Source organism: Urocitellus parryii, chromosome 7 (assembly GCF_045843805.1).
Source record: "Urocitellus parryii isolate mUroPar1 chromosome 7, mUroPar1.hap1, whole genome shotgun sequence".
NCBI lineage: Eukaryota > Metazoa > Chordata > Mammalia > Rodentia > Sciuridae > Urocitellus > Urocitellus parryii.
The window spans coordinates 148,790,569-148,815,010 of NC_135537.1; the positions used below are offsets into that span (position 1 = coordinate 148,790,569).

General features: G+C 32.8%; 1 protein-coding gene across 1 annotated transcript in view; it reads right to left on the minus strand.

Annotated features, from left to right (window-relative positions):
• Usp32 (ubiquitin specific peptidase 32) overlaps positions 1-24,442 on the minus strand; it is a 171,482-nt gene that overhangs the window by 63,855 nt on the left and 83,185 nt on the right. The window contains exons 5-11 of the mRNA XM_026398002.2: positions 23,785-23,944; positions 12,366-12,497; positions 10,662-10,769; positions 8,405-8,520; positions 7,967-8,029; positions 4,348-4,431; positions 2,476-2,537 (exon numbers count right to left, since the gene is read on the minus strand). Of these exons, the coding sequence (XP_026253787.1) occupies positions 2,476-2,537; positions 4,348-4,431; positions 7,967-8,029; positions 8,405-8,520; positions 10,662-10,769; positions 12,366-12,497; positions 23,785-23,944 (725 nt within the window). The remainder of the gene's footprint in view (positions 1-2,475; positions 2,538-4,347; positions 4,432-7,966; positions 8,030-8,404; positions 8,521-10,661; positions 10,770-12,365; positions 12,498-23,784; positions 23,945-24,442) is intronic.

Genomic DNA, 24,442 nt, shown 5'->3' on the forward strand with positions numbered 1-24,442 from the left:
TGCGTGCGGCCCGGGTTCGATCCTCAGCACCACATACCAACAAAGATGTTGTGTCCGCCAAGAACTAAAAAATAAATGTTAAAAATTCTCTCTCTCTCTCTCTCCTCTCACTCTCTCTTTAAAAAAAACAAAACAAAAAAAAAAAACTTTCATTTTAAAAGTTATAACCATCTTACTGGGTAAGAAATAGAATTTTATTGTGATTTCATTGTGCATTTCCATAGTGACTAATTACATTGTACATCTTTTCATATGCTTGATAAATATTTGCACATCTCTGATAGAGAAATGTGTATTTAAATCCATTTTTATGTCTCCACTTTTTAGCTGGGCTGTTTGTTGTTTTGTTGAATTACAGGAGTTCTTTATATCTTTTGTTTACTATACTCATATATGTTCTTAAAATACTGTCTCTCATTCTGTAGGTTGTCTTTTTAGTAATTAATATCTTTTGATGTATAAATGTTGATGTCCAATTTATAGTTTTCTTTAGTTGCTCATATTTGAGTTAAAACCTAAAAACTTTTGTAAAAATCCAAACCATTTTGTTAGCTATAGAGTTCATATAGCTCCCCTCCCCACTCCACCCCCCAGCTCTTTAAGAAAAATACTGTTCCTCTCAAATGTGGATCCCATACTTTCTGATGAGAAAAAATATGTTAATCATGTTGAGAATCTCTCATGTGATAAGCAGATTCTCTCCTGCTACTTTTAAAATTCTCTCTTGACAATTTCATTATAAAGTGTCTCAGTGTGGAACTTGAGTTTATCTTTCATGAGGTCCAGTGAGAGTTTTCAATGTGTAGGTTGATGTCTTTTTATCAATTTGGGAAGTTTTCAGTAGTTATTTCTTCAAATATTATGCCCCTTTCTCTTTTCTCTCCTTGTGAGATTCTTTTGTTGATACTGTAATAGTGAGGTTTTTGTATGTTAAGTCCAACATTTGGGACCACTTCTGAGATAGTTTCTATTAACTGTATAAGGGACATACTTCCCTATTTCATGTCTCATGATTTTCTTTTGTTCACCTAGACACATTTGATAATGTATGTTACCAACTCTGAATTTTTATATCTCTGGTTTGGTTGACTTCCTGGACCAATAAGCTATAGAAATATATATACAAACACACACATGTGATCCTCATGCCTCAGCTTCCCACATATACCACCATATACTGCCCCAAATGAATTTCTTTTAAGTAAAAATGGAGGCAAAACCCAAAGAAAACTCAAAACATCCACAAATCAAACAAACTATTTTGGAACTAATGATTTTATTTATTGGTATTGGGGATTGAACCCAGGAGTGCTTTACCACTAAGCCACATCTCCAGTCCTTTTTATTTCTGAGACAGGGTCTAAGTTGCTTAAGTCCTAAGTTTCTGAGGCTGGCCTGGAACTTGTGATCCTCTTGTCATAGCCTCCCAAGTTGCTGGAATTATAGGTGCATGATATTGTACCCCGAAGAAACTCTGAATTTCAAATTTAGATTTATTGAAAAATAAAATAAAGAATACAAAAAGTAGTACATTATTAGTGTTTTAATGAAAGGGGTCCCAACTTGATTTTGCCATGTCTGGGGTAATTTTGGGTTAAGTCCCTCAACTTCTTTGAATCTTGGCTTCCTCTTTTACCAAATGAGATGACACTAATTTCATGCATTTATTCTGATGGCTGGATAATGAAAATGGAAGTATTTGATGATGAATACATTTCTATAAAAACTTGAGTATATTATTATTTTTAAAGAATAGGAATAAGTAGTTGCAAAATCAACCAAAAAATACAGCTGTATAGCATTGTTTCTTTGATATAACACACATATTTTACCATAAGTAATTTATCCCACGAAAATCCTTAGGTAAAGGCATATAGACTTTACTAATATAATATTTATATATGTAAATTTTGTATACACATTTTATAAAATTATATTAAAGAAGGCCTTTTATAGATACATCATCAAAATAAGAAATAAAACTGTATTCCAGAATATTTCAATTTTTGTAAAAATTTTACAAATATAACAGTGGACATATATGTAAGTAGCTATGTGAGTATAAAAAACATCAACACTTGTTTCTAAAAACAAAGAGGTCAGGTGCACTTTTTTTTTTTTTTTATTAACTCTATTTTCTTCATATTCCCACATGAATTGTTTTTCTATCAAAGAAAAATGACTAAGTATTATAAGATTTCTTTTTAAACTGAAAAATGTTGGGTATGCAACTCAATTTTAATGTAAAAAAAATTTTTTTTCTTTTTTAGTGCTGGGGATTGAATCTGAATCCTCATATAAGCTAGGAAGCACTCTATCACTAAGCTACAACCCCAAACCCAGTGACATTTTAATGTTAAAGAGAATTTGATTTCTAAATTAATCTATTCCTTTAGTTAGAAAGGTACTTTATGTTTTACAGGTTTGAATCTTCAATTATATAATGAAAAAAATACACAGATATTACAAATTTACCTAATAATTTGTCCTTCTTCTTCTGGAGTTGCTGGTCGTAATCCCAGAACTATATGACAAACCTATGAGGGAAAATGGTAATTAAGACTTCATTGGTGCAAATGACTAGGCTGTGCAATATTTCACATTTTCTGCATGAGATCTACTTTCTAGCAATAATTGTGGTGTTTTAAAAAAAGAATTTTTAAAAAATGTCTATTTTTTAGTTGTACACAATGTCTTTATTTTGTTTATTTACTTTTATGTGGTGCTGAGAATCAAACCCAGGGCCTTGCACATGCTAGGTGAGTGGTCTACCCTTGAGCCACAATCCCAGCCCAAGAATTTTTTTTTTTTTTTAAATGGAGATTAACTTCCAGTCTCTGAGAGGGGAGGAAATGGAAGGGAAGGAACAAAAGAAAAGGGAAGGAGAAAGGAAAGTGGAAATAGAAAAGGAACAAATAAGTACTTCTCAAAATATTTTATTAATAGTATCCCTCTCCATGCGGGGATTGAACTCAGGTTCTCACTCATGACAGGCAAACTCTCTACCACTGAGCTACACCACTATCCCTAATATTACATTTTTAAATATAATGCTCTTAGTGGGTATATTTTCATTGATGTAAAGTATACCATTGGATGCTTATGCCACAGTTTATTTATCCAACTACTATTGATATATATGTAGGTCATTTTCTATTTTAGGCTATAACACAAGGCATATAAGAATGACACATAAGACTATGTGTCTTGGGCTGAGGCTCTAGCTCGGTGGTAAAGCACTAGCCTTGCATGCATGAGGCACTGAGTTCTATCCTTAGCACCAAATAAATAAAGACATTGTGTATTCATTTACAACTAAAATTATGCATAAAAATATTTTTTAAAAAAGACTCTATGTCTTTTGGTGCTTAGTGAAAAACTGTAGAGTTATACCAGGGTATATGTGATTGCTGGGTCACAGAGTATGCATATGCTCCAAGATTCAATATTGGCAAACAATTTCCAAAGTAATTACAACAATTTATATTCCCATTAGTTCTGTGTGAGAACTACACTTACTTGTTATTCAACAATAATAATTCATATCACTAACAATTTAATCATTCTGGTGGGTATCTTATAGAATTCCAATCATGGTTTTAATATATATTTCCACAGGAACTAAAAAGGTTATCCTTTTTTCATAAAAGTATGAGGTATTTTGATATTCTTTTTTATACCTATGCACAGTACCTGTTTTGGATTTGTTTTTTTTTTATTATTTTGCAGATTTTTTATGTTGGGATTCTGTATTTTTCTAATATTTGTTGTTTGTATGCCCTATATTGAGTTGTTAATTGGATATAGGTATTGCAAGTATCTTCTTACATTCTGGGCTTATCTTTTCATTCTCTTAATAGTACCTTTCGGGCTGGGTTTGTGGCTCAGTGGTAGAGCATTTGCCTAGCACCTGTGAGGCACTAGGTTCAATTTTCAGCACTATATATAAATAAATAAATAAAAAAATCAAAGTCCATTGACAACTAAAAATATTTAAAAAAATACTATCTCTCTTTTTCTTTTTAAATGGTATCTCTTGATAAAAAACAAGTTAATCATTTTACTAAAGTAGAACTTACCAATCTTTTCCTTTATTGTTAGTACTTTTTATGTGCCTTTGATACCTCAAAATTTTTGAGAACTTTCAGTGAGCATTCATGTTCTACCTTACCATCTTCCAGTGGTATATAAGATAATGTAGTTCTCTTTTCATAATATATGGTTATGCAGTCTACATATGATAATACTAGCTATTATATGATGGAAAAGAACAGAACTAGGGTACTACTACAAGAACAGAACTAGGGTACTACTACCTTCTGTACCTATTATTTACCTTAAACATACCTGGAAGAGGAGATTCAAAAATTCATTGGCAAGAACATTTTTCACACTCCAGATCTGATAGTCTTCCAGAGTAAGATGGCCCATCTGAAAAAGATACCCAAAAAGATATCATGTTAAGAATATCCTTATTTTTTATAGCATTTAAATAAACATGGTTTATTAAAATTACACTGGTCATCTTTCTAAAAGCAAAACAGTAATTTAGAGTAGATGCTATGTGTTCATCTGAAAAGCAGGCCAGCTAGTATAAATTTACAAGTAACAAAACTTATACAAATTCCATTTGCAGTCAATGGTCAAAGTGCTTATTATGGATAATCTTTCTTCAATAAGACTTGAAAAGTAACTTTAGATATTTGTGCTTCAAGGCCTATGAAAAACCATAGGAAAGACTAAGTGGGCAAAATGGAATGTTTATTAATTTTGAAACAAAAAAACCAGATTTTTGGCTTATGCTTTATCATCCTAACAATATTCTAAGATCTTCTTAGAAACATAAGGCAACACTAACAGGTTTAGAGATTTTTTAAAAACTTAATATATGTCTAGAATGAGTATCTAATTACACTTCTCCAAAATAAAACTGAACATATTACTTTCTTAAGTACAGCAAAGTAACATTTTTGTCATGTCAAGTATACTAAAAATTACACAAACCTAGAAGCCAATACATATATTTTTCTCATCAAGCCAAAATATAATCAAATGCATATGTGTCAGGTGTCCAACCACTGCCTAAAACCCTGAATACTGTGTTTAGCTTTTGCTATTTAGTGATATTGATCTATTTTCTTTGCATTACATAATATCATGATACATAAGATTTTAAATTACCCTTATAATTACAGGTTTTCAGGACTCAACTTCTATTTAGATATGTTAACAATCTAAATGTTAGCTAAAAACAAACCAGAAAAAAAATTTCTTCCTCTTCATTTACCTAACTTTCCCACAATGGCAAGGGTAAATTAGTATAAGTTCATTCTTATATATTTGCCTAGATGTAATCCATTGGAAAATTTTATGATTTGTGGGAATGGAAATGTTATATTTAGTGAATTTCACACACACAATTCTACACTGCATTCTCTTAAAAAAAATTATAGATAGCTAAATCGAAACAGATGTTCTAGTAACATTTACCCTGTCTGTCTATCAACAGAGTCTTGCTAAGTTGTTGATGCTGGCCTTGAATTTGCAATTTGTTCTGCCTCAGTCTCTTGAGTCACTGGGATTACAGATGCTTAACACTCCTTTTATGACTCAAATATACTGATGGTAGTCAGTTAATAAAGAAAATACACTCACACATTTTTAAAAGAGCTTTTGTTCAAAAAGTGAGAAGCAATGAAAAGGGGTAGGCAAACCATAAGGTCATGCCTAATAGTGAATCATAAAATCTTTTCTTGATCACTTTTTAAAAATTGTACTGTTTACTCTTTTTTTTAAAGAAGCATTTTCTTTTCTTTTTAAATTTTTTTTTTGTAGGTGTAGATGAACAGCATGTCTTTGCTTATTTTTTTATGCAGTGTTAAGGATTGAACCCAGCGCCTCACATATGCTAGACAAGTGCTCTGCCGCTGAGCTACATCCCCAGCCCTCTGTTTTCTCTTAATTAAGAGAAAGGACTTTAAAGAGTTTATTTTTCAAATACAGTACAAGAAGCTGAAAAACATCTGGATCTGATGTACATAATGTAATAAATAATAAAAAAGATCGCTGACTTAGAAGCCTATGTACCTATGTACTACTACTACAATGCTATCAGAACCCTCAATTCCTTCCATAATCATTCATTAAGTATTTCTCTTACCTTCGAGAATGACTTTTTAACTATAGCAATATGGATTTATAAGACAAAGGAATGAGTCACATTATCCCTATAATTGATAAGAGTTCAAAATATTACATCTCCCCCTCAAATACTCATTGAAAATAAAATTAAAATTTTAATGCTTTCTTAAAACATGGGATCTGCAGGCTTGACCTCATCACATATGTCAATCATAGGTGGCAAAAAAGCATATATCCATTTTGTTAGCAAGCTCTCAACCACTTAGCTACAACCCCAGCTCCAATACCTATATATTTATAAAATTCTCAGAAAAAAAGGTGTTATAAATTGCACCTTTATTAAAGCATTTTTTTAATTTTTTATTTTTAGTTGTCAATGGACCTTTATTTATTCTATGCGGTGCTGAAAATCGAATCCAGTGCCTCACACATGCTAGACAAGTGCTCTACCACTGAGCCTCAACCCTAGCCAAGCATTTCTAATAAAGCTTTTCCAGGTTTCTATTTTTATACATATCAAATATAAGTGGATATCTTCATTTTTAACAGAAGAGATAAAAGAAGGGGGAAGACTGTCTAAATCACCAAATAAAGCTCAAGCTCTGAAAAACTCACTTCTACTATTTGTTTCTATTGGGTATCAGTTAATAAGGCTATGGTAATTCCTTCTGATTATTATTATTTTTTAAAAAAATATTATTTAATAATATCACTGTGACCTATATTCTACAGTCTCCTATATGGTACATGTCATTTTGTGAGTACAAAGACTCATAAACTTAACTCAAATGTGTCTCACATAAGTACATTATTTTCAACTTCAGAGGGGCATGTATATACATCATAGCAAGACAAGCTGTAGCAGTAAACCTGTTATTAAAAAAAAAAAAAACTTACCAAAATAATTCAAGGATTTATCTTTATAAAATATATGTATTCTGATTACTATTTAAGGGCTCAAGAAAGACCCTTACACAATAATAGAATTTTTTTTTTTTTTTTAAAGAATACATGCTCTGGGGTTGAGGTTGTGGCTTGCATGTGAGAGACCCTAGGTTCGATCCTCAGCACCACATACAAACAAAGATGTTGTGTCCGCCAAAAACTAAAAAATAAATATTATAAATTCTCTCTCTTAAAAAATAAATAAATAAACAAAATAAAGATATTGTGTCCATGTAAAACTAAAAAAAATTTAAAAAAAAAAAAAAGAATACATGCTCCATCCAGATTTAAGATAAAAAATATTCCCATCATCTTGGATATCCTTATGGTTCATACAGTTAGTTCAAATATGCCTGAAATCACCAACTTCTATCACTGTTTGTTTTGTTTCTAATCTTTTTTTTTTAATATTTTTTTTAGTTGTAGTTGGACACTTTACCTTTATTTTATTTATTTATTTTTATGTAGTGCTAAGGATCAAACCCAGGACCTAGCACATGCTAGGTGATCACTCTACTGCTGAGCCACAACCCCAGCCCCTGTTTCTGATCTTAATACGAATGGGATTGTACAGTATATATTGTATGATACTTGGCTTTTTTTTGTCAAATATCATGTTAGCCAAATCATATCTTATTAAAATAGAAGAAACAAAGATGATACAACCACAGATGTCAAAGGATGTGTCTACTTAATTCTTATGTTAGTCATCCTAGAGTTGTTTAAAGATGGAATGGACTAATTTAGAGATAATGTGGAGGTATTTTAACTACCAGTCCAGAGACATACATGGTACGAATGATGCAGAAGGATTAACAGAATATAGAAACAAGCTACACATTTTCATTTATAAAAAGATATTAGTCATAGCTAGACTCACCTTTGTGGTGTCATGTGCATTCAATATGCCTTCTACAATATCGGAGAGATCCATGTGTAATTCCTTTAAAAGCAGCAACCCAAAAGAGTAATTAGAATAGAGTAAGTGGATATAATTCTTATTTTATTATTCAGTAAAGCATATACTGTATGTTTCTCAAGTATTTTTTAAAAACTATAAATAGGTTCTCATATTACTTTTAAAATTAAGACAATTTTCTTGTTATTCATTATTACTTTATAAAATTAGTTCAGTTTATTACATTTTTCTAAACCAAACTCTCTTCCCAATTTTAAATCTTTAGGCTATGAATATTTTGAGCAGAATTATAAAGCAACTAAAAAAGCATTAGCAAATTCTTTTCTCTTTCTCAAATCATTCAATCCATTTTATTGTTGGAAGCTTATACTCAATAAGATATAAACAATCAGAACTTACAGGGATATCATCAGTTCGGTTGTCCTTCCAGACCTCTAAAAGTGCAACTACCATGTCTCTCAGTTCAACCCTGGAGAGAACTCCATCACGGTCAACATCAAATACCTTGAAACAAACTAATGACAAGAAACTCTTACAGAGGGAGTTTATTTTCATATTAAGAAGTCTTTACCTTTTATTAGAAGTTGCAGTTGTATAATTAATTTTTCAATGAGTATATTCTGGAATAGTTCTCATCAGTGGTAGACTATATATTACATTTTTTGGAACTTGCAGAACTTCCTGCACAGAATTTGTCAATTTATTTCAAAATTATTACCCACATTTGGGGAGACCTCTCTATCAGCCAAATTTAGACCTAACTTACTTATAAACTGGAAAGAATAAATATCATAATATCTTACAGGTTTTGAGGAGGTAATAAAAGTCCTTAGGTTATTTTCTTTCTTTTCTTGTTGGCAGTGCTGGTGATTGAAACCAGGGCATTGAGCATGTTATGCAAGTACTCTACCACTGGGCTATGTTCCCAACCTCCCTAAGTTAATTTCTATTACTTGAAATTGATTATTGCAAAAATTGGGACTAGGCATGATAGTGCATGCCTGTAATTCCTGCAACCCCAGAGGCTGAGGAAGAAGGACAGCAAGTTTGACATCAGTCTGGGCAACTTATCAAGACCCTGCCTCAAAAAGAGTAGGCAGGGGCTGGGGTTGTAGCTCAGTGGTAGAGTATTTGCCTAGTACATGTGAGGGACGGGGTCCGATTCTCAGCACCACATAGTAAGTACATTAAGAAAGTAAGTAAGTAAATAAATAAATACATAAAATAAAGGTATTGTGTCCACCTGCAACTTTAAAAAAGAAAAAAGAAAAGAAACACATAGGCAGGTGCTGGGAATATGGCTCAATGGTAATCCATCCCAGGGTTCAAGCCCTAGAATCATAAAAAGGAAAAACAAACAAACTGATAATTGCACAGTTGTTTCACAGATACTTGAAATATCTCAACTACATTGAGAATCAGTAACAACAAGCTGGTGTAAAGATAACTTGTTTGTTCACTTTATCTCCCCCAATGTAACTAATCTATATTATTTTTGTTAAGAACAGTTAACTCTTTAAAGTTCAAATGCAGTATGCTAAGAAATAGAAAATCAGCCCTTTGCTAATTAACTCCAAGTGAATTACTACAATTGGTCAATTTCCATTGAAACATCAGCAAAATAGAAACTTTAAAACTTTACAAAAACTCTTTTTTTTAATATTTATCTTTTAGGTGTAGATGGACACAACACAATGCCTTTATTTTTATGTGGTGCTGAGGATCGAACCCGGGTTCCGCCCATGCTAGGAGAGCACTCTACTGCTAAGCCACAATCCCAATCCCAGCCCCTTTACAAAAACTTTTAAAGATGTAATCAACCTCACATGAGAAGTAGATTTCAGCCTCCTTATTTAGCATTAAATTTTAATGAAAACAATGTATCACATAGCAGGTTTGGAATAATGGTCTATCAACAGGGAACAAAAAATAAATTTGAATTTTATAAATTACCTATTTCGTAAATCCCTAAAATAGAGTAATTGTGGTATTAAATCAACTAAGTGCATCATAAGTAAATTACTAAAGATAAAAATATCAAGTAAAACTTCCCAAATAGGCAAATCTGTGAAGTTCTATTTTAGAAAAAGAGAAATATCATCCTAGGAAATATATTTGATTTAAATTCCAATTAAATGTAAATTGTTGCATTTTTTCATGTATGGTTAATATTTAATAATGCAATATATTTATGCTTATAAATTATGCTACAACAACATGTTAGCTGTTTAAAAGGCCATTTGAATACTTAATAAAATTATATTCTGATCATAAATTTCATTTTTCAAATAAAATATTAATGTATGCATGTGACAGAAAATGAATTACTCTTCAAATTATGCAAGACACACAATTCTCAATATAAACTAACAAAAAATATTTCTTAAATGCATAAACTGTCATTTATTGTGAATTACAAATGCTTCAGGAAAATGAACCCATTATTAATAGCAAACATCCCTAACTACTCATTAGTAAAACAGACAATTGCTTCCTTAGACTGACCTTAGTAAAACTCCAAAATGAGATTAATATTAGACACATTTGAGAGTCAATGGAAACTCAAGCCTTAATCCATGGATAATCTTACACAGAAGAAAGCTGATTTTCTCTCTACATAGTTTGCAATTTTTCTCATACTGTTTATCATACTTACATTTTTGTCTTTCAGCTAGGGGCCCCCTGCAACAGGCTGATAACCCACAGGATATCTCTTTAAAATCTATGTGATTGTCACGATTTTCATCAAAAGCATTAAACAAACCTAGAAAACAGAAAAAGACACCATAAATCCCAGCCAACAAACTTTCTAATGTTAACACTGGCATGTTTGTAAAAGGAGGAATGACTTTCTCATGGACTGAAATTTAAAAAAAAAAAAGAAAAAAGTATATGTTTTTCTCTTGGTATAATTATAACTGAAACTTATGATCCTAGCAGAAAATATATTATAATCTTTTATTATTTGGTTAGGTCTTTCTGTATCTTTCTCTTATCAATTCTTCTAAAAACTTAAAAATGTCTACAATATATTTTTTAAAGTTGGCAAATAAAAATTAAGAACTAACACAGGGCAGAAATTATAACAATTATATTTAGAAAAGTTTAACTGTTCAGTAAGTGAATATTTAAAGACACACCATCATATCTTCAATAAACTCCCATAAAGCTCTTTTATGAAACAAAGGGATTTACACCATACTACAAGAAACAAATTCTCTACACATCAACTTCTTTGTACCAATCTTTCACACATGGATGTTTTAAATTTCGGAAATGAAAAGGAACTTATAAAGTTGAATCTTATGCTTTTAATTTTTTTGTAAAAATATAAATGGAATGATTTTGTGTTCAAATGAAATGATATATCAATCTATAATTCTAAAAAGGTAAAAATACAACCGACTGCTGAAGTAGCTGGAAACCTAGGGCATTATCTGCTCTGGCTCCCCTAATGATTACTTCTGATGTATCTGAGATATCTGAAAAATAATGTATCTGAGATATCTGAAAAATACAGATCATATATTTCAAGAAACTAATCCAATATGGTCCATATGAAGATAAGAAAACTGAAATGCAGCAGGAGTTAAGTGATTTTACCAAAAGTACTAACTTTAAAATCTTCAAAACCAGGTTAGGGGTATAGCTCAGTGGTAGAGTACTTGCCTAGCATGTGCACAGCCCTGGGGTTTGATACCCAACACTGCAAAAACAAACAACCAACCAAAAGAAAACAAAAATCAAAAAAACTTCAAACCAGAAGCAGAACCCAAGTACTCAGATTCCAATGATGATTTTTATGATGTCACTCACATGTATTCTTTTTTTTTTAAGTCATAGCAATAATTTAGAGCTACACTGAACCTGAGATGGTCTAGTTTTGTAGTTTCCTTCTTCTTTTTGATGGTACAGGGGACTGAACCCAGGGCCTTGCATATGCTAAAGAAGCACTCTACCACTGAGCTGCATCCTAGCCTTAGTCTAGTAGTTTTTCTTTTTCCCCTGGAGGGGGGTTTGGGGATTCAGCAGTGAAATTTTATCTGAAAGAAAAAAAGTGGAAGCACCTTAGAGGAATAGGTGGCACTTATTCAGTGGCCACCACCATCCCTTACTAGAAGACAATTTCATAACCACTGACTTGGTCAAACTCATTTTATGTTTGAGGACATTCAGGTGTAGACAGCTAAGCTGATTATGTAAGCAAAACAGAAAATGAAGCTCAAAATTACTAGACTATACTATCTCCAAGAAACTTGACAACCTACAAGAATATAACATTTTAGAGTTAGAAATAACAGATGGGTTCAGGAATATTTATTTACCAATGAACATCTGTATAATATGGAATAATTCCTACCTTCACTTAGAGATGGACGAATAGGTGGAGAAACCAATGGGCCAAAGGTTTCTAAATCAAATCGTCCAGTCCGTGATTGAGCCTTCAGCAACCAATAGCGTTTCTCAAGATCAATGATGTCTGATTCTTCCACTGAATCAAATTGAACAAGATTATAAAAGATCAGAATGCTCTTCTTGGCAATGTGCTCATCCTGGTTATATATCTTTTAATTTCCCAATTACTAAAAATAATTATGATTAAAAGAAAACAATAAAATTTATATCTAAAATAACAGGAGGACTGCCGATATAACTCAGTGGTAGAGCATTTGACGTGCATGTGCAAAACCTTGGGTTCAATTCCAGTACCACAACAAAACAAAATCAAGCAACTAAAGTCTTAGGAAAATTAAATCATAATAATAATAAGTTCCCCATTCAGTATGCTGCTTAAATCCAACACAACATGTAAAATATTATACACTAAGTCTTTTTTTTTTGGATGTCTCACACTTTTTAAACTGTTTTCATTTTCATTAATTTTCAACCTGTACCTTAGATTTAGATTTAAAGTTTCAATGTTTATCTTTTCTCCTGTAAAACTATAAACATCATAACAGGAGGACCCATGTCTATTCATCCTGTCAATATGATGACTGACTTATATATTCAATACTTGTTGAACAAAGGGGAAAAAAATATATATATAGTATATGATAGCAAAAGTAACAAAGTCAGTAAGTGACAGGAAGTGGAGGAGGTTTCACAAAATCATGAAAGTATGAACAGAAAATACATGAAATAATAATAGTGAAAAATTTTCTAAGTTTGGTAAAACATGATAAGCATGTCTGTAATCTCAGTGACTCAGAAGCTGAGGCAGGAGTATTGCAAGTTCAAGGCCAGCCTGGGCAATGAAGCAAGACCCTGTCTCAAAATAAAAAAAAAGGATTGGGGATATAGCTCCGTAATAGAGTACTCCTGCATTCAATGCCCAGTATCAAACAAGAAATCAATTTGGTAAAAAAAGATCCCCCAGATCCAAGTACAGCAATCAAATTGCTGAAAAAGAGAAAATACTGGGGCTAGGGATGTAGCTCAGTGGAGAGTACTTGCCTAGCACACACTGGCCCTGGGCTTGCTTGCCAGCACAGCAGAAAGAGAAGGAGGGAGGGGCAGTGAGATAGGAGGAAAATATATTACATATCACAAACTGGAGAATAAAGTTCTCTTTAAAAATAAGGGAATCAGAGCTGGGGGTGTGGCTCAGTGGCTTTGTGCTTGCCTCAAACATGTGAGGCACTGGGTTCGATCCTCAGCATCACATGAATAAATAAACAAAATAAAGATATTGTGTCCATGTATAACCAAAAAAAAAAAAAAAAAGTTAAAAAAAGGAGGAGGAATCAGGGGCTGGGGTTGTGGCTCAGTGGTAGAGCACTTGTCTAGCATGTATGAAGCACTGGGTTCAAGTCTCAGCATTGCATATAAACAAATGAATAAAATAAAGGTCCATCAAGAAAAATTTAAAAAATAATAAGGGAATCACATAAAGGGGGCATAGATATATATATCTATGAAAGTATTCTTCAAAATAAAGGCAACACAAAGACATTTTTGGACAAATGATGCCAAGAATTCATCATTAACAGAATTACACCAAAAAGAATATTAAAGGACATTTTTTTCGGAAAGAACAAAATGACATCAGATAGAAACTGGTTTTGCATAAAGAAAACAAGAAATATCCTCGTACTTCTGTAGAGGTGACATCATTTATCTTAGCAGGAATTTGGTTATAGCTTTAAAATCTGTTTACCTCTGGTTTAAATGATTTGAAAGTGAGTGCAGTTTCTATTGAGGATATTCCTGAAACCGCTGGTTTCTGAAGCTACAATATTACTATCATAGCATGAGGGTTGCACATCTATTTATGAAAATAAAGTTTTATTAGAACACAACCACCCGATTTATTTACATTTTTTTTGGTTGCTAATGTGTTGCAATGGGGAAATGAGTAAATGCAACAGAGTCCAATGATCCACAAAACCTGAAATATTTACTATCTGCCTCTTTAAGAGAATGTTGGCAATCCTTGTATTAGACTTTCAAATTGGAGACTTCAAGACTTCAAGAGTGTGAGAAACCACAAAACAACAAGGTTTCAGAACCAAGTAGCCATCACACTCAAAGACTTTGAAGAGCTGAGACTTCAAAATTGTAAGGCCCTGCCGGAAACTTCAAGATCCTAAGATCTTTCTCTTTTTAAAAAGACTTGTTATATGCACATACTCACACCCCTACATAGTCTCCTGGATTACCAATACCCCACACAACAATGGTATATTTGTTACAACCTACACACATTTTTCACTCAAAGTCCCATACTTTATGGACTTTAGAGTTCACTATTGGTATTACTCATTCAATAGGTTTGGACAAGCCTATAATATGTATCCATCATTATATCAAAGAGAGTAATTTCACTTCTCTAAAAATCTTCTATCTTCTGCCTATTCATCCCTCCCTCCCCAATAACCCTTGGGCAACACTGATCCTTTCTACTATCATAAGATTTCTTTTTTGTTTTCAGCCTGCCTCCAGTCTCCACAAAATTTCCACATGAGAGAATTACTGGATGGAGAGAATTATCTTTCCATTTGAGATTTTATTTCAGATTCAAAGCTGAGGTTTCTCAAAAAAGGTTGGCTGGCTTATCCTCATCCCCGGAAAGACTATTGCCAGCATCTGGCCTCAGACTGAAAGCATTGTACATCTTTGATCACCACCCTGGAATTCAGTTTGGCTTTGATTTTTAATACTTCCTTGCATCTACACATCTTTAATGGCTTTAAAGAAGAGCATGATTATTTGTTTGTAGTTATTTCATGTTATCACATTGGAAGTAAAGGTCTTTCTTCTACTTCATCAAATGAAGCAGTACATCCCTCCCTCCAATTATTACTTAACCTGATTCTGGAAACTGTCACTAATGTAATAAAACATAAAAGTATAAAGCATAATATTGGAAGACAAGAAGCAAGGTAATTTGCATGTATACAGAATATATATTAAAAACTCAAGAGAATCCATTTACAAATTATAGTTGTGTTCAAAATCTGCTGGTATACAAAATAAACATACAAAAATCAGTTTTTCCTATATAATATCAATAACATAATAAATAGAAAAGTGAAAAAGCATATCAAAAATAGCAACCCCCTAAATAAATAAATATCCAAAATGAAACAATATAAGTGAGATTTTCATAAGGAAACTTTACAAATGTTAAAATCTAAATAAATAGCCAAGAATGATGATGCACACTACTTGGAAGCTGGGGTAGAGGAATCATAAATTCAAGGGCACACTAGGCAACTTAGTGAGACCCCAATTCAAAAAAAAAGTAAAAAGGGTTGGAGATGTAGCTCAGTGATGGAACACCCCTAGTTCCATCCCAGTACTGGAGCAGGGAGGAGTTCTAAATAAATGAAGAGATATACCATCAACCTAAATAAGGCCTTGAGAGAAACATACCATGGCCTTAAACAGAGTAGTTACAGAAGATGGTGCTGAGTGAAAGGGCTACATTTGAGGGCTAAGACCTGAGGGTGCCAAAGGGATAAATCATGGAGTAAAAACATTTTAGGTAGAAGGAATAAGTATAGAGTCCTAAAGGAAAGAGCATGACTGGCAAATATAAGGAAAAGAAAGACCAGAGTGGCTGAAGAAGAGTTAGTGAGGAAGAGAAAATTAACAGAAACAGAGAATGAAGGGTCAGATTATATAAGCTGCCGTAAGGACTTTAGTCTGATGGGCAGCAAGAACAGAAACAGGAAGATCAGTTATTCCTCTCTATTAAGGAGTTAAGATCATCCATACATGCAATCAGAAGGCATTTAAAACAAAACAGATTAACAAATAGAAGCCAGACAATTCAGAAAAACATGGAAAACGGTTTAATTTAATTGCTAATAAAAAATTTTCAAAAGAAAAATATAAACGGAATCATGCTACTTCGCTGATTCAGAACTTTTCAACGCTCTTCCTTAAGGTATCTGGTACCACAACTCTTTATTCTTTCTTCATATGTCACATTCTCAAATGATACAAACTGCACTCCATTTACTCATATTATTCCTTCATCTCTCCTCTCTGCTTTACATTTCTCCTTAATACTTATCAACATCTGATAAATTTTACTTTTTGCTTATTTGTTTGATTGCTATCTCTCCCAAATAGAACACATGCTCCTCAAGAGCAAGTTTTTGGTCTGTTTTGTTCATAGTTATATCCTAACACTTCATCAATAAATGTTTAATGAATAAGTAAAAATTATTTGTTAAGCTCATATATATATCTGCAATAGCAGAAAACAAAAAGGTCTTGACAATATGTACCTCAGGTCAAGTACACTGTCCCCACTTAGACTCCATTTTACACAGAACAGTCTCCTGGAAAGTTCATAACTTGATTACCCCAAAGAATCTTCTTAATGATCCACAAAATCTATGAAAATGAATTATTCCAAAATGATAAAAGGGGCTGTGATTGTGGCTCAGAGGTAGAGCACTTGCCTAGCATATGTGAGGCACTGGGTTTAATCCTCAGCACCACATAAAAATAAAACAAAATAAGGGTATGTGTCAAACTAGAACTAAAAAAATAAATGTTTTAAAAAATGATAATAAAGTTATCCTATATTTTGGAATTCATAGGGAACTAATTACCCACTAATTATTAAAAACAATTATACACAAGGAAATGACAAAATTTAAAGATAATATTTTAAGAAGCAAAAAAAAAAATGGAAATCAACCTACGCTATATTAGATTTCTGTACTGTTAATTATTTGAATCAGTTTACCACTTTAACCTTGGAGAGGAGCAAGAAAATTAGTACCTGTTAATTTATTAACACCTAGTGCAACCACTAAACCAAACATCTTTTTCTCTATGCTACAGACTAAGGTCTCAATCTTGCAGAAATTAAGCTACTTCCAAAGTCTTTGTTTTATTTATAATTGCTTTATGAAGTTACTTTAATTATAAAAGTAATTTTATTATTGAATACCTAGAAAATGTATAAAAAAATCAGTATCACAACTAATGCTACCATCCTAAAACACCATTACCATTATAATCTTGATTTTATTTTTATTTTGGGGATTGAATCCAGAGGCACTTAACCACTGAGCCATATCACCAACCCTTTTTAGTATTTTAGAGACAGGGTCTCACTGACTTGCTTAGGGCCTCGCTAAATTGCTCAGGCTGGCTTTGAACTTGCGATCCTCCTGCCTCAACCCCCCCACCCCCAGCTGCTGGGATTTTAGGAGTGTGCCATTGCACCAGGCTATAATTTTGATTTTTGCCAGTCTGCTTAAAATTTGCTGCTAATACTAGCTTAGTTTTTCATTTGCAATATTTGTTACTTTTTTATAATGCAATACATTTTTTGGATGAAAAACATTGAGAATTGTAGATAGTTGAGAAAAATGAAAAACAGAATACATAATTGCATGTTTTTATATAACTAATCATCAAACTTTCATTTAACTGACTGTCACCCAGGTTATTTAGGAGATTTCCAATGTTTTTATTCTATAATCTACCCTAATGTATGATTTCTCAAATTACACAAAATCCTAGTTCATAGTTTTACTTATTAATTTGATTATTTAGCAGGATGGGGGATAAAACCCAAGGGCACTTTACCACTGAGCTACATCTCCAACCCTTTTATTTTTGAGATAGATCTTACCAAATTGCTAAGGACCTTGCTAAATTGCTGAGGCTGGCTTCGAACTTGCACTACTCCTGCCTTAGCCCCCTGAGTAGTTGGAATTATAGGCATGCACTACTACACCCAGCTTAATTCACAGTTTTAAATATCAATAGAATAAATTATTTAAAAAAAACTTTTTTTGGTACTGGGGATTGAACCCAGGGGCACTTAAACACTGAGCCACATCTCTAGTCCTTTTTTTATATTTTATTGAGAGAGAGGCTCTCACTGACTTGCTTAGGGCCTTGTTAAATTGTTGAGGTTGACTTTGAACTTGAGATCCTCCTGTCTGCTGGGATTTCGGGCATGCGCCACTGTGCCCTGGCTCATTTTAAAATTTGAAACAAGACCATCAGAAACACTTATAAAATAAAAAATGTTTCACATAGAAATATATACTATATCATATAGTTTTTCTTTTATAAACCAAATAACTAACACTACCTTGAAAATTCCTGATGAGGTAACATTTGGAAAGGTATAATTACTTTGGAATGGGAAACAACTTTAAAATATGCCAAAAATTCTATTTAAGAATTTTACTTTGGAGCTGGGGTTGTGGCTCAGCGGTAGAGGGCTCATCTAGCATATGCAAGGCACCATGTAAAAATAAATGCCCAACTACAACTAAAAAACTTTAATTTTACTTTCATTTTTTAAAAAAATATTTTTTGGTTGTAGATTGTAACAGTATATTTATTTTACTCATTTATTTTTGTGTGGTGCTGAGGATCGAACCCAATTCCTTACACGTGTTAGGCAAGTGCTCTACCACTGAGCTACAACCCCAGCCCCATACTTTCATTTTTTTAAAGCTGAAGTATCTACTACAAATATTCACCTACCTGGAAAGAGTTTTAAATTTTAGCAGTATGGGCAATACCATAGGAGCCTGATATTGTTTTTTTTTTTTTTTTTTTTTTTAAGTCTGGAAACTATATTTATCAGTCTCCTTGAAAAACACAACTTCTTTTCTCAACTCAAGGAAGATTCCAGTTGCAGAAATAGCTCTTTAACACCAGAAAGAGATCCTCATCAAAAAAGGCAGGCATAATAGCCAAGTGATTTCTTATGGTAACACAGTTCTTTAATATTTCTGAGGAAACAACCTGCTCTTAGAAACAATGACCTTCTGAGATCTACTTAAAATGGCTCCAAGCCTTACATCATCACTAATAGATAAGATAATCAAGGAGAGAGACAGATTTGCTAGGCAGTTTATTGTCTAAGAATCACTGAAATGCTTTTTTCTCTAATTAAAGAAGGCTGTAACATTATAAAGTAAAATGTGGAAGAAAACATAATAATATATACATTCTCAATTAAAATAAATGATAAAACAGGGGAAATGTAAATTTCTTGAGTAAAAAATGAAGAATATTAAAAATGAATTACTTTGCCATAAAATTCACCAAAATATGACACTATTTACTTCAGAACCTAGATTCTACTACTCTAAGAAATCACTTAAGTTAGCAGGTTTATTCATGCTTATGATAACATTCTGGGAAAATTCCAAAAACCATTTTAATTTATTTAAAACATATTTACAATAAAGATATTATAAGCACACATAGTTGAATTCTATGGCAGAATATGGTCAACATTAAGGAAAACAATCCTTAATAAATTTTAATCCTTAATAATAAAATGATAATATTAAAACTTCTATTATTTCACTGTTGCTAAATGGGCAATCATTCAATAATCTTGTCTGGATCAAATGAAATCATTATTGAAGATAAATGAAAAACTAATAATCTGTAAGTCCTTGGTGGAGAAAAAAGGCAATCAGAAAAGTGAATCTACAAGGGCAACTGAAGTCAGTCTTAAGATGGCTCACCACAACCACAGCTACTACATGACAACCAATTTTATCTGCAACTACAAGGTACTCATAAAAGATTAAAGAATAAAACCACTGTATGTCAATAAGCTGTCTCTAAGTCCTAAAATGATAACAAGTGTATATTTTAGAGTTCAAACATCCCAGTTTTGCCTCCTAACAGCTTGAGAAACTTTAACTTCTTAGAGCCTTCATTTCCTCATTTGTAGAATATACATAAAATGAACTTCAGAAATGATACAAGCATTAAATGAGATGATTGATATAGTAGGAGTTTAGTGCCTCCTGTAGTAAGTGTTCCATATGCATGTGGTAAATTAGAAGCCTCCACCATGTAAACTATTTTTGGTGAAAAAAAGTACAAAGGCTATTGTCAAACATCATATAATATACACATTTATCTGCCAGCTAAAATTTTAAAACTTTTTTTTTAAAGGACCAAGAGCCAGTTGAGAGAGAGACAGAGAGAGAAAGAACTTTTAATATTTTTTATTTTTTAGTTTTCGGCAGACACAACATCTTCATTTGTATGTGGTGCTGAGGATCGAACCCGGGCCGCACGCATGCCAGGCAAGCGTGCTACTGCTTAAGCCACATCCCCAGCCCTAAAAATTTTAGAAAGTCATAACAATTACATAATATTCTGTAAACATTTAATAAAAACATTAACATAATGTGCCTGATATGGTATTAAAAACTATAGATAATGAATGTGAATAAGACAGTAAGTTTCAAGCCTGAAAGAAGTGAAAGTTGGTCATTTTAACCTAGTGTAGAATACAAAAAAAGGAATACATACAGGGTTTTCTTGGAGCACAAACATGAATAAGCCCTGGAGATAAAGATAGATAAATAGATAGTGTTTTTTTGTTGTTGTGGTTTTTTTTTTTTTTTTTTTTTTTTGTACTGAGGATTGAACCCAGGGGTACTCTACCACTTAGTTACAGACCTAGCCCTTTTAATTTTTTATTTTGGGGCAGGGTCACACTAAGTTTCTCAAGGCATTGCTAAACTGTGGAGGCTGGCTTTGCACTTCCAATCCTCCTGTCTCAGCCTGTTATCTCAGATTACAGGTGACCACCACTGCACCTATCAAGATCTTGGTATTTAAAGAGGTACATGAAGACCATGTAAAGGGTTAATCAAATAAAGTGAAAGGAATGTGGTAGGATACTAAAAACAGAGTTACATGATCCTTACTGAAGTCTGAAGGTAAGACAGATAGCAACTACAAAGGGAAAAAAAGTGTTTTAATTTAAAAATAAGGAAAAAGTTAACTTAAAGAAGGAGCCAAGGGCTGAGGCTGTGGCTCAGTGACAGAGTACTTGCCTAGCATGTGTGATAAACTGGATTTGATCCTCAGCACCACATAAAAAATATAGATAATAAAAAAATAAAGTTATTGTGTCTATCTACAACTAAAATCTATTCTTTTTAAAGATTGATGTGATTTTTTTTTATACCTTTATTTTATTTATTTATTTTTATGTGGTGCTGAGGATTGAACCCAGCGCCTCACACATGCTAGGTGAGCGCTCTACCAGTGAGCCCTAAAAAATATTTTTTAAAAATAGAAGGAACTGGGCTGGGGTTGTGGCTCAGCGGTACAGCGTTCACCTTGCACGTGTGGAACCCTGGGTTCGATCTTCAGCACCACATAAAAATAAATAAGTGAAATAAAGGTACTGTGTCCAACTACAACTAAAAAATAAATTTAAAAAAACAGAAGGAACTAAGATAAAAGGCAACAAAACAGGAAAGAATTTTGCTTTCCAAGGACAAACAAATGGTGTTAAAGGTGACAGTTCAACCTAGAACTAGTGGGCAATTTAGTCACAATGTAGACATTTCAAAGATTAGCAAGAGTCTTCAGACGCAGAAGAGAGGACTCAGAGCTGGATACAAGTCTGTGTGCTTGACTAGGTCTGTTCATGTACAATAGTAGAGGATGGGATACACACATTTAAAATTGTGAAAAGCTGATTAAAATTAATTATATTTAGAGTTTTGGTCTGTCTCTTCTGAGTGTCTTAAATAACGGCAAAATGAACAGGAATAGGTTATTACAAGAAAAATCCAAAATACCATGGATCAGGGAGAAGACAAGAAAGAACGTAATAAACTGTACTAACCTATTTCAAACTTTGTCTATCTCTAATACAAAGGATTTTTTTAAAAAGATTTTTTAAAAGATGGGCACAATATCTTTATTTTATTTATTTTTATGTGGTACTGAGGATCGAACCCAATGCCTCACATTGTGAGGCAAGTGCTCTACCACTGAGCTATAATCCAGCCCCTCGAATACAAAGGATTTTAAAGATTAACTTATCAAGAATCCTGTTGATACTTAGCAAAACTTTTTAAAATGAAATTTAATCTTAGTATTTAAATGCCAAGTAATTATAGAAAAATGAAACATCCTGATTTAAAAAATTAAATCCACTAAACCATAAAAACTTGAATTCTGAACTTAAATTGTAAATCAGTTTCTTAAACAAAGGTTAACTGGGCTTGGTGGTTCATGTTGTAAACATAGTGACTGGAAAGCCTGAGATTGGAGGATTCCAAGTTTGAGGACAGCTTCAACAATTTAGCAAGGTCCTAAGCAACTTAGTGAGAAACTATCTCAAAATTTAAAAAATAAAATAAAAGTGTTGGGGATGTAGCTCAGTGGTAAAGAGCCCCTGGGCTCAGTTCCTGGTACAGCAATAATAAATTAAATAAATAGATAGATAGATAGATAGATAAAATGAAAAGACAAGGGAACTGAAAACTATTTGAATCATGACCAGAATTTATCATTCACAACTTCTGATAACTATAGAATAAAAATTGGAGAAAGTAATTAGTGTGTAATTAGTATAAGATTATAAGTCATGCAAAGGAATAGATATAAATATCCCTTGACTCCCAAGGTTCTCTACTCAGTGAACATATATTTGTTTATACTTGGCACTGGGAGAAGGGAATAATAATAATAATAATAATATAGACTCTGCCTGAAAGGATCCTATGATTTAGGAGAGATGATATATGAATGAACAGAATGCTACAAATCCTTTTACTACAGGAAGAAATTTAGGGTATCAGTAAAGTCTTCCAGGATGACTAGAATTTAATAGGTAGAAGCTAAGGGAAAGGAATTCCAGTGCTAGGAAGAAGCAAAAGAAGACTGTAATCAGGCTTTTGAAACTACCAGAAAGAACAACAGAAATTAAAAATTAGGATTCTGTAGTGAACTGAACAGTCTCACCAAAATTCATGACTACTACAACTCCAGAATGTGACCTTACTTAGAAATAGGAACTTTGCATATGGAATAAGTTAAGGAACTTAAAGTGAAATCCTGAATTTAGGCACCACTCTAAATCCAATGATTAGAGGAAAGGACAGAGAAAAACCCCAAGGTGGCCATGTGAAAGAGAGAATGAAGGGATGCTGCCACAAGCCAAGGAATGCTTACAGTCATCAAAAACTGGAAAGGGCACAGCTGGATTCTTCTTTTGGAGGGAACACAGTCCAGTTAATACCTTGACTTTCACCTATAGATTGTGAGAGAATAAATGTCTCCTGTTTTAGTTTATGAATTGTGGTAATTTGTTGTAGCATCACAAGTAACCAAACATAGCTTAAAGATAATAATATGTCAAGGGCTAATTACTATATGCTTCAGCATTTCATTTTATTATATAATGGGTGGGGGAGAGCACTGACAAAATTTTTTTTTCAAAAGCATATTCTAATATTACCAGGTAATTACATTAAGAGATAAACAGAAAACAATGAAACGCCATTACTTACAATGTGTGACTCCAGCCAGAGTTTGGTAGAAAGTGGGAGTATCACTATCATCAGTGAGGGTAACATATACACCTCCAGACAGTAGCCAACGAGAGAAGGTAAAAGCATCTTTGTTTAGAAGAAGCCAATTTCTAAACTTTTCATAGTTTACCTTTTCACCCTAAAATTAAAACAATAAAAATAAATTCAGTCAAATTTTAGGGTATCTTACTTAAAACCTACACAGCCTAAACTTTACAATTAGTTGACACTGTATCTACAAAGGAAGAATTACATAAATAATGCTACAAGGTGCCTAGTCTTGGAAATCAAACTGTTTTTACTTTGGGCTGGGGTTGTGGCTCAGTGGTAGAGTGCTTGCCTAGCATGTGTGAGGCCATTCTTTTTTTCTTCTTCTTCTTCTTTTTTTTTTAATAGCTGTGGATAGACAGAATGCCTTTATTTTATTTCTTAATTTTTATGTGGTGCTGAAGATTGAACCCATGCCTCATGCATGCTAGGCAAGTGCTTTGCCTCTGAGCTACAGCCCCAGCATAAAAACCTATGTGCTAAGTGCAAATTATTTCATCAATTCATTGATGTAGTCATTGTCAATAATAAGCCACATTTTATTTGCTAAGGTATATCCTGAAATCAGTAGGCTATATTTCTTTCAATG